Below are 16,105 nucleotides of genomic sequence, written 5' to 3'. Positions count from 1 at the left end.
TTGAATAAATGACGCCCTCATTAAACCAAATTAGTGTTAAGGAGTCTTATTCCAAAATTTCCGAGATTTTGTGAGAGTAAATTGGAGAGCCAGCCAGAAGATCAGCCTAGAGCTTCAATGAATCTACAGTCGACAGATCTCCAGCTGGCACTGAGGAATTTTCAGGGAGAACCTCAACTTTTGGCCTTCAGGGACTTGAGGCAAGACCCCTGGGGTAAGTAAAATCGTCATTTAAATTATTTTTCTTGGTGTTATTGACAAGGGATGTGAATCCCCACACACAGTTACTGGTAAGGGGGCTTTGAGTCTCCCCTAACAGGGTTTGAGTCCCTGGGTAAGCTTATCGGGGGGAGATTTTTTGTTCCCCACCTTGGGGAATTAGATTTTCCCCTGTCTGGGGTTCAAGTCCCCAAGAAGTAAAGTATTAGGGGTTTGAGTCCCCTAGGAAGTATTAGAGGTTGTCCCTGGGAGGTATCAGGAGTCGTTGTACCAGGCCAAGATCGTAGCTTAAAGAAAAATCATTGTTCTGCTGTCTTGTAGCATAGGCTGCCACCGTCTTGACTTGGACAGAGGATGGAAGAAAGAAAAAAACCACAACCTCCGTTTACAACTGAGGCCTGGCCAGGGCTTCGTCTGGAGCTGCTTTTGTGGTGAAGGCTGGTTAATTCCTTTGCATTCTCCCTGAACTCTGGGAGCGTGTTCTTGTGGGATTGGTGTGTTGATTTGAGTTTGCCAGCATATCAACATGGGGACGCTCATGATATAAAATTCATTTGCCGAGAGTGTTGGAGTGTGATTGAGTGTTTGCTGGTGTTTTGGAGTTGGTTTTTCTGTGTGTGTGCATGGCTGAGATCACATTTGTGGACTTGAAGCATCCTCTTCTGTCCGTTTTAGTGATTGCAGGCTCGGCAGTCCCCTTTCTCTGCCCCTTTCCCCCCTCCATTACAAACCTGGAAATACCTTTATGACTTTCAAAGGTTATAGCTCGTGTATTTGTAATTATTGAATACGGGGCTGCTTTGTTCTGAAACTGAAGCGGGGGATGATATTCCAAATTCTGTATTGAAATGTTTGTTGAAAAACTGGAAGCAGATAGGAGAAGACTCACGAAGCAAAGCTAGAGTAATCCAATTCTGTAATCTGTGGTGGCCAGTGTACAAGCTAAACTACCAGGCTAAGTGGCCAGAGAATGGCACCTTAGTTTATAACACCCTTTTACAGCTGATGTTGTTTTGTAGAAGAGAAGGGAGATGGAATGGATTGCCTTACATGGATTTATCCTTTTATTTGGAAAACCACCTGGAACTGCAGACGGAGTGCCTGGTGTTGGGGTGAACCTGGGGTAAGCAGAAAGTCTCCCGTGGCCTGGTAGTGGTAAAGGTGCCTTTTTCTCCAATGGATCTTGAGGCACAGGTGAGATGCCTCACCTCTTCTCTACAGAGAGGATCTGGAGAGATTATCTCAAGTATTTGAAACCCTTCTTGAGACCCAGATTGAGGGGATATTCAGGTTCTGCTAGATAGTCTAGTAGATTCCACAGGAAGAGAGATAGTACTCCAGACTACTAGGAGGGGTGTGGGCAGTGTAGACACAGAGGACAGGCTACCAGGAACTGCTGAAGAGCACTTCCCCTCCCTTGACCCCACTGGGACCTCAATACCAGGGAAGGGAAGGATTTCTTGGGGCAATATCAGAAGTGGTTTTTATTTGGCCTTCAACACTCAGTGCCAAGGGCGATCAATTGTTCTAAACTTTATGAGGTGGAACAAGAACCTCATGAGACTCCGACTGCATTTGCAGAATGCCTAAGGGCAGCTGCCAGGAGATACACTAATATTGATCCAGGAAAACCCAAGGAAGCTGTGCGGAAAGGAGGCCATCTGCTAAGTACCCCAATGTGTGAGTGTCCGAGATTTAAGAGCACTCTTGGCTATGGCTGGGTGGTGCAGATTGTGGGTCTCAAGTGATGGACTTCTAGTTAAACCATCTTACGAACTTTTAAAGGACACCCCAGGAGAACCTTTCATTTGGGCTCCTGAGAGTGAACACGCATTCTGCAACTTGGAGATGGCCCTGGCGTCTGCACCCACTGTAGGGCTTCCAGACTTAACAAAGCCCTTGGAGTTTCCTGTGCATGAACAACAGCACCTTGCCCTTGGAGTCCTGTCTCAGAAGGTGGGAGACTTCAAGAGGCCTGGGGGGTGTTTTTCTAAACAACTAGACAAGGTCAGCCAGGCTTATCCCGGATGCCTGAGAGCCATAGCAGCAACTGTTCTCCTCATCCGAGAGGCCGGGAAATTGACTTTGGGACAAAACACAACAGCGCGTACTTGGCGCTCCGTGACGACTGTTTTAGGCCAAGAAGGGGGGCATTGGCTTTCCCCAGGCTACATGCAGAAATACCAGACTGGTCTAATGGAGCAAGAAGATGCTGAGTTGGAAGTAACCACAACGGTAAACCCAGCCCAAACACCCCAGTGTAAGGGGAAGAGCAGCTAACCCATTACCGCTTGCAGACAGTTGAGCAAGTTGATGCAACCCAAACAGAGCTGCAAGGTGCACCAGGTGAAGGTCCAGAGGTAGAGATTTTACAGGTGAGGGTGGTTTGGTGCAAGATGGAAAGCAAAGAGCTGGTTGTGCAGTAGCCATGCCAGCCAAGGTAATAGAAGCTGCACTGCTGCCTGTGGACACCCAGCACAAGGGGCAGACCTCGTAAGTACGTAGTTTTCACCACTATGAAAAGCCCTGGAAGTGGCAGCAGAAAAAAAGAGTGAAGATGTGGACTGACTCAGAATATGCTTTTGGCATTGTTCGTGCCCATGGAGCTGTATGGAAAATAAAGATGTCTATTATCAGCCCAGGGATCTCCATTTAAACGTGAACGAGAAATATTGTCCCTCCTTGATGCTATTCAACTGCCCAGGGAAGTGGCTGTACTACCCTACAAAGCACACCAACAAGGGGATTCCCAAATTCCTGCAGGGAGCAGATTTGCACATAAAGCTGCACAGGAGGTTGCACAAGAAGGTATCCTGGTGTTAATACCTGAGAAAGCTATTTCACTTCCCGAAGTTAGCCCTGGATATAGTCAAGCAGATTTAAAATTAGCTACTTATCTAAAAGCCCGGAATAAAGAGGGTGAATGGCTAGTAACTCCTGATAACCAGGTCATCATCCCACCACAGCTGATATTAGAAATTTTGAAGGAGAAACACCAGCAAACCCACTGGGATTTTGATGCTATGGTGTCTGGTTTATGGACTCAGATACTCAGTGTCCATATGACAAAAATTGTCAAGTCTGTTACAGAAAAATGCCTGATATGTCTTAAAAATAATCCTTTGAACTTAAAAAGACCACCTTCAGATGTCACTAAAAGAGGAAACACTGCCAGAGGTTACTGGCAAATGGATTTTTCTGAGCTACAACGCCAACAAGGATACAGGAATCTCCTGGTACTAGTGGATATCTTTTCCTCTGCCACACCAACAAGGCTGGGGAAGTAACCAAGGCACTTCTCAAAGAGATCATTCCCAGGTTTGGGGTGCCTTTAGGGATGCCACCTTGCAGGACACCCGATTTTATATCTGTAGTATTACAGCAACTCAGTAAGCAGTTAAGGGTGTAAATTGGGGTTTATATACTCCATTGAGACCTGAATCTCAGGAAGGGTTGAGTGAATAAATCAAAGAGATAAATTAGCAAAACATGTCAGGAAACTTTCTTGAAATGGCCACTGGGGTTACCATTAGCTTTGCTACAAATTGAAGTGCAACCCCAAACTAGGCTGAAAGGGAGCCTGTAGGAGCTGATGTTTGGGAAACCATATTCTGTTGCAGCTTTCCCTGGATCCAAGGAACAAATCGGGAATCAAGAAATAGAACAATGTTTAGTTTCATTAGGGAAATCATGGAATGAACTTAAAAGGTTTACCATTCTCTCAGAACCATTTACCCCAGTTCATTCATTTCAGCCTGGAGACCAGATATGTATAAAGACCTGGAAATCTGAGCCACTTCAGGAGCAGTGGAAAGGACCTTCTCTAGTTCTGCTGACTACAAGAATTATCTGACAGGAATTAACTCCTGGATACTCCCTGAGGCCAGCCCACCCTTTCAACATGAACAAGGACACACTCACCCAAATTCCTTCAGCTCCTGCCTAACACCCAAGGCTGAAATCAGAGCTCTAAGCCCGTGCTCCCAACTCTCCCTCTAAGTCCAAAAGCCTCCTCCCCACCATCTCACCTGAGCATTAACCCCACCTAACACTCATCTGGGAGGCAAGGTGAGGACTGAGGCTCACAAGGCCACCACAAGGCCTTGGAAGTGGAGTGTGAGGTGACCTAAGTCTGATCAGGTTGTGGGCCACAGAGAGGGGTGGTGTCAGAGAGGAGACAGATTGTTGTCTCGAGACATCTTGGGGTGCAGATGTGTGGGGACAGGGCAGCTTGGGCCTCGCTCTGGTGAGGCATTGCTCTGCCCTGTAACCCCCTCTCCCTTCCTTGGGCTGCTGCCAGAGACAGCGGCAGCCTGCAGGCGCCAACACCAGGCACTCCTCCAGTGCTGCTGGGAGTTTCACTGGGACAAAGTCATGGTTTTCTTGAGAGACAGTGTCGGAAGCTTGGAGGCTGAAAATTTCAGGCGTTCTGTGCTGAGGGACATTGACCCTCAGGCAAGTGCCACGTTTGACTTGAGGCTGTGGAACAGGCTTCCAAAATCGAGTGGTAGCACTGAGGTTGCGGGTGTGTAGTTTGAACGGTGTTGTGTGATCTCATAGGGTGAAAAACTTTGATTTCGGGTTCTAGTATATCGTGGTATAAATGGGACAAGATGGAGGGTTCTGGGTGCTGTCAGGGTCCTTCTTCTTCATCTTCTTCTTCCTTCTTCTTCATGGTTTTGGGTAGTTTTTTCTTACGGAGTGAGAAGATCCACATTGCGGACCTTGGGTGGTCATTTATTGGGTTAAGAGTATAAATAATATAGGTGTAATCTCGTTGTTGGGTAATTATCACTTAAATAACCTAGGAAGGAGTTAGAAGCGGCCATTTCATCGCCATTTTTACTTTGTTAGCTAGATCTCCTAACTCATGAGACTGTACTTTAGATAAGAAATAATAAACATCTTAGTCAGAATAAGAAAACAGTGTCCCGTGCATCAATCCCGTCTCTAACACAAAGAAAAGAAGGTAAGAATCCTCACAAGAGACCACTGATCTGAAATGACGATACCCAAAAGCTCTGATAAAAAATCCCTGTCAGGGCATCTCGTAGGGCTCTCCCAGTCCCAGTGGGTCTTCCTGATGGTTTGACTGAGGCCTGGTGGGCAGCACAGAGGGCAGGAATGATCCCACTCAATCTCTGCAGAGAGCAGAGATTGCCCTTCAGAGGTAGGAAGGCCTGCTGTGAAAACGGGTTCTGCTCACCTCGTTTGTTCTTCAGGTCTCTTCTGATCATTTGGAGGTCACGCTGCATGGAGACCTTCATGTTCTGGAAAGTTTGCTTCGGAGTTTGAATTCGTTGGGAGAGGTGCTGGAGGCCCTTCTGCCATACGTATCCCATAGTCCCTGTGACATTTGCCTCCACTGTCCTTCCTGTGGAAAAGGACTGGTGTCACCGGGACAATGATTTTTTTCCTCCCTTGATCTGAGGTCTTGTCCCACTAACGACACAGAGCTTTCCTCTTAAAAATGACCAAGAAGGTGTTGTTCTTTCACCCCCTTCTAAGACAAGGGAGAGAAGAGGGACCTTGACCATATCCAGTTGTCACCTCAGCATCAAAGGTGTTCCACATGACTGGGACATAAAAGCTGCTCCCTGAACTTCAACGAACGCTTCACCAGTACTTTAAAGGCAAGAGAGTTTGTTAGTGGGAGAAGTTTCCATGAAAGCAGCTCTTCCTTGGATTCACAGCTCTTGCTTAAGCCAGAGTTTCCTGACAGTTTCTGTCAGTCTTTTCAAGCAATGTTGACGGTGGTCTTGCTCTCATCCCACACTCCATCTGCCATAAATGCCAGTTTCCTTTGGCTGAGGAGGACTACAGCGTGGGAAGGGTTTGCCTCTCAGCTCCCCATTAATTCATGGAGCAGGCAGCAGCAGGTGTGTGGCTTATACCCCTCCTTTAGTGTGAGCCCTGTAGTTCACCTGGCACTGCTCAAGGCCGGGTTGGACAGGGCTTTGAACGACGTGGTCAGGTGGGTGACATCCCAGTCAACGCAAGGGGCCTGTGACCTGTATGGTCCCTTCCAACCCAAACCATTCTGTGGTTCCATGATTCCATGGTTCTGGCATTCTCTTCTTAATTTTTCTCGGTGAATCCGGGCTGACCAGCTCCTCCTGACGTTATCAATGCCTGCACACAAACGGACTGTCCATCTGGGGGGAGCTGGCAGCCCAGAACTCCTCCTTGGCCCAAAAGTCAGAACAGGGAGAGCTCCTGTTACCATCAGTCCCACAGCCAGGGATGCCGAGCACTTGGATGTCTCTCCCAGGTGGGCTCACACCTCCCCAGCAGGGATTATTGCATCTGGCCAGCCCCATGTGGGTCAGAACAGGGCTCAGGCTGTGCATGGAGCTTGCAGAGCGTCTCTTGGCAGTGGAACTTGTCCTCCAGGCTCTTTGCAGCTTTTCCAAAGCTGTTCCTGCCTGTTCCATTTCACCACTGTAGTGGTTTCACGTTCGCCGAATTTCTGCTGTGCCAGATTTAGTGTAGTGGTTTGAGTGTCTGCTCTTGTTACCTCTGGGAGATAGGATTTTTTGGGAGAAAAAGGCAGAACAGGCCCAGCTTAAAGGTAAACAGATAGTTTATTAACACACGCTAAGGGGAAAAAAAGAAAAAAAAATGAAACCTTCAAACACCTTTCCCCCTATCGCGAACTGTTCACTTTCCCACAAACATAGAAAACTATGATTTTCAGTCAGTTGCAGCCATTTCACATAATCTTGCATCACTTCGGGAGAGGAGTTTCTTTAGAATTTCATGGAGACACATGCCACAAGAAAAGGTCCTGTGGCTCTCAGTGTCACAAATCTGCAACTGCCTGGACTCTTGCAGATCTGTGCAGTCCCACTCATTCAACAGTTTTTCAAGCTGCTTATGGGCCTCTGCATATTTGGGGTACCATTTTAAGAATGCTTCTTCTAGTATAAAACAAAGATTCTCTTCTTCCATCTCCAAAATTGTCTCTAAAGAAATAGAGACCTCCCTTTAGCCCAGGAGCTGGGGCTTCAAAATCACTTTTCTCTCTTGTTGGGGGTTAGGTTTGTTCCTTCTTTCTCTAAAGAATTTTTTCCCCATAAGTTACCAAGGAGACCAAGTATTGGATACTTGAGAGTACTTAACTGAAACAAAGAGGTGGACAAAGGTGGAAGGGGGAGATAACGCAGGTAAAAAACAAAGCTTGAGGCAGCTGCGGGCTCTTCTTTTTTCCGCGTTCGGGGAGGGAGAGAACGGCTGTTGCTGGCTAGAAGAGTTTCACTGTGGCCAAAGAAATCCAGTCCTAAAAAATCTACTATCACCGGTTCGGCCTGAATCCTGAGTTTTCCCTGCCACCTGCGGGAGCTGGTCCAGGCCCTGCCTCGCCTTCGGCTTCTTCAGCGCTGCTCCTCTTGCTGCAGCGTGACCCTGCACCCCCTGCGCTGCCGGGACATCCTGCCCCTGCCTGCCGGGACACCCTGCCATCCCAGCGACCAGCCCGGGACTTTTCCACTGTTTCAGCTTGGTGCTCTGAGGATCCTGCAGGGACAGCGAAACCAAACTGCCCTGGGTTTTGTGAAACAAAGCCCTCAAGGTTCTTGGTACTGTTGTCGTTTGTCATTAATGCTGCAGTTGTTGGGGGGGGGGGGGGGGGGAGTTTTTTTGTGTTTGTTTGCTTTGTATTACATACTAGTAAAGAACTGCTATTCCTGTTTCCCAAATCTTTGCCAAAGAGCCTCTGATTGTAATTTTACCTGGCAGATACCTGTCTTCCCAAACCAAGACACCAGGGCACCCCCAGGGAGAGCCAGGGCACGCCCAGGAACGCCTAGGGGACAGCCAGGACACACGCAGGGACAGCCGGGGCACTCCCAGGGACACCTGGGGGACGGCCAGGGCACCCGCAGGGACACCTAGGGGACAGTCAGGGCACCCCCAGGGACACCTAGGGGACAGCCAGGGCACCCCAAGGACAGCCAGGCCACCCCCAGGGACACCTAGGGGACACCCAGGGACAGCCAGGGCACTCCCAGGGACACCTAGGGGACAGCCTGGGAACCCCCAGGGACAGCCGGGGGACCCCCAGGGACAGCCGGGCCACCCCCAGGGACACCTAGGGGACACCCAGGGACAGCCAGGGCACCCCCAGGGACACGTAGGGGACAGCCAGGGCACCCCCAGGGACAGCAGTGGGACCCTCAGGGACAGCCTGGGCACCCCTAGGGACAGCCAGGGCACCCCCAGGGACACCTAGGGGACAGCCAGGGCACCCCCCAGGGGCTGAAGGGGCCCCCCCGCTCCAAACCCAGCACGGCCGCCAGCGTCACGGCCCCCCAAAAACCCATGGCCGCCCCCCGAGCTGATATCGACCCCCCCACAGCATCATTGATCCCCCCCCGAGTGTCACTGACCCCCCCCTCGGTGTCACTGACGCCCCCCAATATTCCATTGATCTTCCCTCAGCGTCGCTAACCCCCCCCAAAATTCCTTTGATCCCCCCCACTTGATCCCGCCCTTTTCTCCCTTCACGTTTTCCATCATTTTTCTGTACTCACGTTTCCTGCCCTTTTCTCCCCCCTCACGTTTCCCGCCCTTTTCTCCCCCCTCACGTTTCCCGCCCTTTTCCCCCTCACGTTTCCCGCCCTTTTCCCCCTCACGTTTCCCGCCCTTTTCCCCCTCACCTTTCCCACCCTTTTCCCCTCACCTCCCTCCCCTTTCCCCTTTACATTTCCTCTCCCTTTTCCCCTCCTTTTCCCAGCCGTTTCTCCCCTCACCACACCCCCGAGGGAGCCTCGTAGATCCAACACGTTTATTCTCCAGGTCAGGGTCTCTCTCGGGGGGTTTTCGGGGGGGTCTCAGCCGTGGCTCAGGGCGCTCAGGGCGCTCAGAGCCATGGGGTTCAGGGGGTCCCGGGGGGTCCCGGGGGGCAGCAGCAGCAGCAGCAGCAGGTCGGGGCGGAGGAGGCAGCACCCGGTGTGGGTGGGCAGCGCCATGTAACACAGCCTGGCCCCGGGGGGCGGTCCTGGGGGAGAGGGGGGGGCACCCCAAAATCGTGTCACCCCCCAGACCCCAAAGTCTGCACCCCCGCGGTGACCCACAGGTGACCTCCCAGCTCCCCCAAAATGACCCCTGAGGATATTTGGGGTCCCCAGCCCCCCATTTTCCCCCCGTTACTCACCCTTGCCCCCCAGCTCGGGGCAGTACTGGGGGGCCAGGAGGGTGTACAGGTGCCTGAGGGCGTCGGCGCGGCGCTGGGGGGGCAACGCCCCGGCTGGGGGGGCACGGGAGGGTGAAATTGGGGGTCTCAAAGGGGTTTGAGGGCATTTTGGGGGGAAATCGGGGGTCTCCAAAGGGGTTTGAGGGCATTTTGGGGGGAAATCGGGGGTCTCAAAGGGGTTTGAGGGCATTTTGGGGGGAAATCGGGGGTCTCAAAGGGGTTTGAGGGCATTTTGGGGGGAAATCGGGGGTCTCCAAAGAGGGTTTGAGGGCATTTTGGGGGGAAATCGGGGGTCTCCAAAGGGGTTTGAGGGCATTTTGGGGAGAAATCGGGGGTCTCAAAGGGGTTTGAGGACATTTTGGGGGGAAATCGGGGGTCTCAAAGGGGTTTGAGGGCATTTTGGGGGGAAATCGGGGGTCTCAAAGGGGTTTGAAGGCATTTTGGGGGGAAATCGGGGGTCTCAAAGGGGTTTGAGGGCATTTTGGGGGGAAATCGGGGGTCTCCAAAGGGGTTTGAGGGCATTTTGGGGGGAAATCGGGGGTCTCCAAAGAGGGTTTGAGGGCATTTTGGGGGGAAATCGGGGGTCTCCAAAGAGGGTTTGAGGGCATTTTGGGGGGAAATCGGGGGTCTCCAAAGGGGTTTGAGGGCATTTTGGGGGGAAATCGGGGGTCTCCAAAGGGGTTTGAGGGCATTTTGGGGGGAAATCGGGGGTCTCAAAGGGGTTTGAGGGCATTTTGGGGGGAAATCGGGGGTCTCAAAGGGGTTTGAGGGCATTTTGGGGGGAAATCGGGGGTCTCAAAGGGGTTTGAGGGCAATTTGGGGGGAAATCGGGGGTCTCCAAAGGGGTTTGAGGGCATTTTGGGGGGAAATCGGGGGTCTCAAAGGGGTTTGAGGGCATTTTGGGGGGAAATCGGGGGTCTCCAAAGGGGTTTGAGGGCATTTTGGGGGGAAATCGGGGGTCTCCAAAGAGGGTTTGAGGGCATTTTGGGGGGAAATCGGGGGTCTCCAAAGAGGGTTTGAGGGCATTTTGGGGGGAAATCGGGGGTCTCCAATGAGGGTTTGAGGGCATTTTGGGGGGAAATCGGGGGTCTCCAAAGGGGTTTGAGGGCATTTTGGGGGGAAATCGGGGGTCTCAAAGGGGGTTTGAGGGCATTTTGGGGGGTCTCAAAAAGGGGTCTGAGGGAATTTTGGGGGTTATTGGGGGTCTCAGAGGGGTTTGAGGCATTTTTGGGGGGTCTCAAAATGGGTTTGAGGGCATTTTGGGGGGGTCTCAAAGGGGTTTGAGGGGATTTTGGGGGGAAATCGGGGGTCTCAAAAGGGGTCTGAAGGTATTTTTGGGGTTATTGGGGGTCTCAAAGGGGTTTGAGGCATTTGGGGGGGGTCTCAAAATGGGTTTGAGGGGATTTGGGGGGTGTCGAGGGGGTTTGAGGGGATTTTGGGGGGAAATAAAGGGATTTTGGGGGCGTTAAGGGCGGAATTAATTGTTTGGGGGCAGTAATCAGGGGGGTCCCGGGTGTTTTAGGGTTTGGGGGGGTCTGGGGTCAAGTTTTGGGGGGGGTCACACACCCTGCCCCGCCCCCTTGACGATCCCGCTCTGGGTCCGGCCCTGACGGATCAGGAGATACCTGGGGGGGGGGGGGGGGAAAGGAGAGTTTGGGGACCCCCCCAGACCCCCCAAAACCCGACTCGGGGGGTCAGAGACCCCCAAAATCCACCCCAAACCCCCCCAGACACTCCCCAAAATCCCCCCTCCCCCCAGGCCTTCAGGGCTCCCCAAAACCCCCAAAACGGGTTCAGACACCCCCAGACCCCCCAAAAAAGGGTTCAGGACCCCCAAAACGGGTTTAGGACTCCCCCAGACCCCCCCAAAAAAGGCTCAGGGCACCCCCAGACCCCCAAAAAGGGTTCAGGACCCCCAAAAAGGATTTAGGACTCCCCCAGACCCCCCAAAAAAGGCTCAGGGCACCCCCAGACCCCCCAAAAAAGGGTTCAGACACCCCCAGACCCCCCAAAAAGGGTTCAGGACCCCCAAAAAGGGTTCAGGACCCCCAGACCCCCCAAAAAAGGGTTCAGGACCCCCAAAAAGGGTTCAGGACCCCCAGACCCCCCAAAAAAGGGTTCAGGACCCCCAAAAAGGGTTTAGGACTCCCCCAGACCCCCCCAAAAAAGGCTCAGGGCACCCCCAGACTCCCAAAAAGGGTTCAGGACCCCCAAAAAGGGTTCAGACACCCCCAGACCCCCCCAAAAAGGGTTCAGGACCCCCAGACCCCCCAAAAAAGGGTTCAGGACCACCCAAGACTCTCCCAAATGCTCAGACTCCCCCCCCCCCACAATTCGGGGGTCCCCCTCCCCAAACTCACCCCAGCACCTCGGGGGGCAGCGGGGGGGCGCGGGGGCGGGCACAGCCCCGCAGCTGCTCCAGGACGGGACCCCAAAACTGGGGCACGAGCTGCGAGGGGGGATGGGATTTTGGGGGGGATTATTGGGAGGGGGAGACCCCCCCTCAATCCCCTCCCCCGGCCCTTCCCCCCCCCAGCCCCTCACCTGTGTGAGCAGGTGCTGCAGCGAGGGGCGGGGCCCGCAGAGCAGCGCCACCCCCAGCCCCGGGAGCAGCGCCAGCAGCAGCAGCCGGTGGGGCACCTGCGGGGGGGAGGGGGAAATTTGGGGGAAGATTCGGGCATTTTGGGGTCGGTTTGGGTCATTTTTGGATGAGTCTGGGGGCAGATTCGGGCGTTTTGGGGTCATTTTGGGGTGAGTTTGGGTCATTTTTGGATCATTTTTGGGTGAGTTTGGGGGCAGATTCGGGCGTTTTGGGGTCATTTTGGGGTGAGTTTGGGTCATTTTTGGATCATTTTTGGGTGACTTTGGGGGCAGATTCGGGCATTTTGGGTCATTTTTGGGTCGCTTTGGGTCATTTTTGGGTCGGTTTTGGGTAAATTGAGTCAGGTTTGGGTCATTTTTGGGTCAGTTTCGGCCAGTTTGGGTCATTTTTGGGTCATTTTTTGATCATTTTTGGATAATTTTGGGGTCACTTTCGGCCAATTTGGGTCAGTTTGGGTCATTTTTGGATCTTGGGTGGGTTGGGGTCAGTTTGGGGTCGATTTTCAGTCACTTTAGGGTCGGTTTGGGATAAAATTTGGGCATTTGGGGTCAGTTTTGGGTCAGTTTGGATCATTTCTGGATAATTTTAGGGTCATTTTTGGGTCAGTTTTGGCCAGTTTGGGTCAGTTTGGGGTCAGTTTTGGCCAGTTTGGGTCAGTTTGGGTCATTTTTGGTTCACTTTTGGGTCCGTTTGGATGGGTTGGGGTCAGTTTGGGGTCGATTTTCAGTCACTTTGGGGTCGGTTTGGGATAAAATTTGGGCATTTGGGGTCAGTTTTGGGTCAGTTTGGATCATTTTTGGATAATTTTAGGGTCAGTTTTGATCAGTTTGGGGTCGGTTTTGGGTCATTTTTGGGTCAGTTTCGGTGGGTTGGGGTCGATTTTCGGTCACTTTGGGGTCGGTTTGGGATAAAATTTGGGCATTTGGGGTCAGTTTTGGGTCAGTTTGGATCATTTTTGGATAATTTTAGGGTCAGTTTTGATCAGTTTGGGGTCATTTTTGGGTCACTTTTGGGTCAGTTTGGGTGGGTTGAAGTCGATTTTTCGGTCACTTTGGGGTCGGTTTGGGATAAAATTTGGGCATTTGGGGTCAGTTTTGGGTCAGTTTGGATCATTTTTGGATAATTTTAGGGTCAGTTTTGATCAGTTTGGGGTCATTTTTGGGTCACTTTTGGGTCAGTTTGGGTGGGTTGAAGTCGATTTTCGGTCACTTTGGGGTCGGTTTGGGATAAAATTTGGGCTTTTGGGGTCAGTTTTGGGTCAGTTTGGATCATTTTTGGATCATTTTAGGGTCAGTTTTGATCAGTTTGGGGTCAGTTTGGGTCACTTTTGGGTCAGTTTGGGTGGGTTGGGGTCGATTTTCGGTCACTTTGGGGTCGGTTTGGGATAAAATTTGGGCTTTTTGGGGGGTCATTTTCGGGCTAGTCACGTGATCTCACCTTGGGGCTGCTATTGGGCAGGAACACGGGCAGGTCGCGCGCGGCCGGCCCCGCCCCGAGCGCGCCCCTGGCGGCGGGAACAGCAGCGCGGCGCAGGGGGGCGGAGTCGGCGGCCGACAGCGCCCCCCAGCGGGGAGTGCCCAGCACCGCACCGCCCCCCCCCCCCAAAACACGCACCCCAAATCCGTCTGCGCCGCCCCCGCGAAACGCTGGCAGCCGCTCCTGGGGGACGGCCGGGGGGGTCACCGGGGGCCCCCCGAAACTCCGGGACCCCCCCGGGGGCACCGCTGAGGCCGGGGGACCCCGCCCCGCGGCGTGGGGAACGCCCCCTGAGGGGTCCCTGGGGAGGGATTCTGGGGGTCCCGGGGGTGAATTTGGGGTTTGGAGGGAGGTTTTTGGGGGGTCCCAGGAAGGATTTTGGGGTTTTTTTTGGGGTCCCAGGGATGGATTTGGGGGTCCCAGGGGTGAATTTGGGGTCCGGGGAGGGGTTTGGGGGGGTTTTTTTGGGGTCCCAGGGGTAAATTTGGGGTCCGGGGAGAGGTTTTGGGGGGTTTTGGGGGTCCCAGGGGTGAATTTGGGGTCCGGGGAGGGGTTTGGGGGGGTTTTGGGGGGTCCCAGAGGGTAAAATTTGGGGTCCGGGGAGAGGTTTTGGGGGGTTTTGGGGGTCCCAGGGGTGAATTTGGGGTCCGGGGAGGGGTTTTTTGGGGGTCCCCAGGGGTGAATTTGGGGTCCGGGGAGGGGTTTGGTGGGGTTTTTTGGGGGTCCCAGGGGTGAATTTGGGGTCCGGGGAGGGGTTTTGGGGGGTTTTTTTGGGGTCCCAGGGGTGAATTTGGGGTCCGGGGAGGGGTTTTGGGGGGTCCCAGGGTGAATTTGGGGTCCGGGGAGGGGTTTTTTGGGGGTCCCCTCACCTGCAGGGCGTCGCGGGGGGTGGCGGGGGGGGGGGATGGGGGCAGCAGGGGGGGCCCAGCCCCCACCCCCCCTTGGGCTTCAGGAGGGCGTCGATGAGACCGAAACAGCTCTGGGGGGGGGTCAAAAAAGGGGGAGGGGGTCACGGGCTGGAACCCCCCAGTGCCCCCCAAACCACCCCCCAGGGCCCCCCCGACCTCCAGGAGCCCCCAAAACCCCTCTCAGGTTCCTTTGATTGCCTCAAATGGGCCGCCCAAACCTCCCGAAGATCCCCCAAAAACACCCAAAGCAGCCCCCAGGACTCCCCCCAGACCCCCAAAACCCCCCAAACCCCTCCAGGACAACTCGGGACCCCCAGGACCCCCCCAAAATCCGCGCCCCCCTCACCCTGAGGTCCCGTTTGAGCCGCTCCACGTTGCGGACGGGCACCAGCTCATCCCAGCCCAAGCACCAACACCTGCGGGACTGGGATGGACTGAGAGCACTGGGAGCGGGCCTGGGGGGGCACTGGGAGGGAGTGGGAGTGGAGTGGGGGCACTGGGAGCACTGGGAACAGGAGTGGGGGGCACTGGGATGGAACTGGGGACACTGGGAGGGACTGGGAACGGGCCTGGGGGGCACTGGGAGGGACTGGAGTGGGGGGGCACTGGGAGGAACTGGGAGGGGACTAGGATGGACTGGGAGCACTGGGAGGAGGATCAGAGAGAACTGGATGAACGGGGAGTGGACTGGGATGAACTGGGATGAACTGGCAGGCGTGTGGGGGTCCATGGTGCCCACTCGGTGCCTTACTGGTCTATACTGGGATGGGTCGGATGGCCCCAGGGGAGGGGGTGAGGCCACACTGGTTCAGATTGGGAGGGGTCTCACCATGGCGCCGAAGGCGGAGTCGAGGATTCGGGCGAGGGCGGGGTCCGGGCGGGCCGGGGGCGGGGCTGAGCACGATCAAGGTGATGCTGGCGGGGGGGCACAGGTGACGTCATGGGGGCGTGACCCCCAAGTGACCCCCCCAGACTTCTCTGGGATCCCCAAATTTCCCGCGGGACGTCACGTGACCCCACCTGTTCCCGTAGCCGGCCCAGGCCATGGTGCGCGGTGGGCGTGGCCGCCTCTCGAAGCTCCGCCCCCGCTGCTGCCCCGAACAGGTGAACGCCGTGCAGGGCCCCGACCAATGAGAACGGCACCTGGGGGGCGGGGGGTCAAAGGTCACGGGGGGTGAGGTCTCACCTGTGGGAAGGGCCTCGATGTGGGTGTGTCCCAAAGGGGCTGGGCCTCACCTGTGGGCGGGGCGGGCGGCAAAACAGGGGGAGCCCGCTGGCCGTGGCCAGGCACAGCAGGCAGGGGGCGCCCTCCTCCTCGGGCATGGACACGCCCCCTTCATCCAAGACACGTCCTTTTCTGCGCTAAGGCCCCGCCCCTAAACCACACTCTCAAGCCCCGCCCCTGCGCCTCTAGCGCCACCCCCGCCCCAGGGCCACACCCAAAGCACCACGCCCCTCCAGGCCACGCCCCCACTACACCCAGTCCAGCTACCCCGCCCTCTTGTAGACCACACCCAAAACCACGCCTTTTTAACCCTTTTGATCTCCGCCCCTCCCCGCCCGCCGCGGCCTCGGCTCAGCTCCCGCGGTTCGCCGCCATGTCCCGCGCGGGGCGCGCCGGGAACGCCGCGGTTGCCGCGGCAACGGCAGGAAGAGGCGTGGCTCCCTCTGCAACGCGATTGGTTGAGGAGCGATTGCCGCCGGGTG

At 54.8% G+C, this 16,105-nt stretch overlaps 1 protein-coding gene across 1 annotated transcript; it reads right to left on the bottom strand.

Annotated features, from left to right (window-relative positions):
* Positions 1-8,955: 8,955 nt before the first annotated feature.
* FUZ (fuzzy planar cell polarity protein) lies at positions 8,956-15,721 on the bottom strand. Its single transcript, XM_066208510.1, has 9 exons — positions 15,635-15,721; positions 15,419-15,541; positions 15,228-15,313; positions 13,452-13,791; positions 11,957-12,052; positions 11,773-11,861; positions 10,979-11,037; positions 9,374-9,466; positions 8,956-9,217 (listed from the first exon to the last, which is right to left on the bottom strand). Exons 1-9 carry the CDS (start codon positions 15,719-15,721, stop codon positions 9,051-9,053), a joined length of 1,140 nt encoding a protein of 379 aa, XP_066064607.1. The 3' UTR covers positions 8,956-9,050.
* Between the last annotated feature and the right edge of the window lie 384 nt (positions 15,722-16,105).

Source organism: Chamaea fasciata, unplaced genomic scaffold (assembly GCF_029207755.1).
Source record: "Chamaea fasciata isolate MVZ Bird 193981 ecotype frontalis unplaced genomic scaffold, bChaFas1.0.hap1 SCAF_291, whole genome shotgun sequence".
NCBI lineage: Eukaryota > Metazoa > Chordata > Aves > Passeriformes > Sylviidae > Chamaea > Chamaea fasciata.
This window is presented reverse-complemented; position numbering and strand designations above follow the sequence as displayed.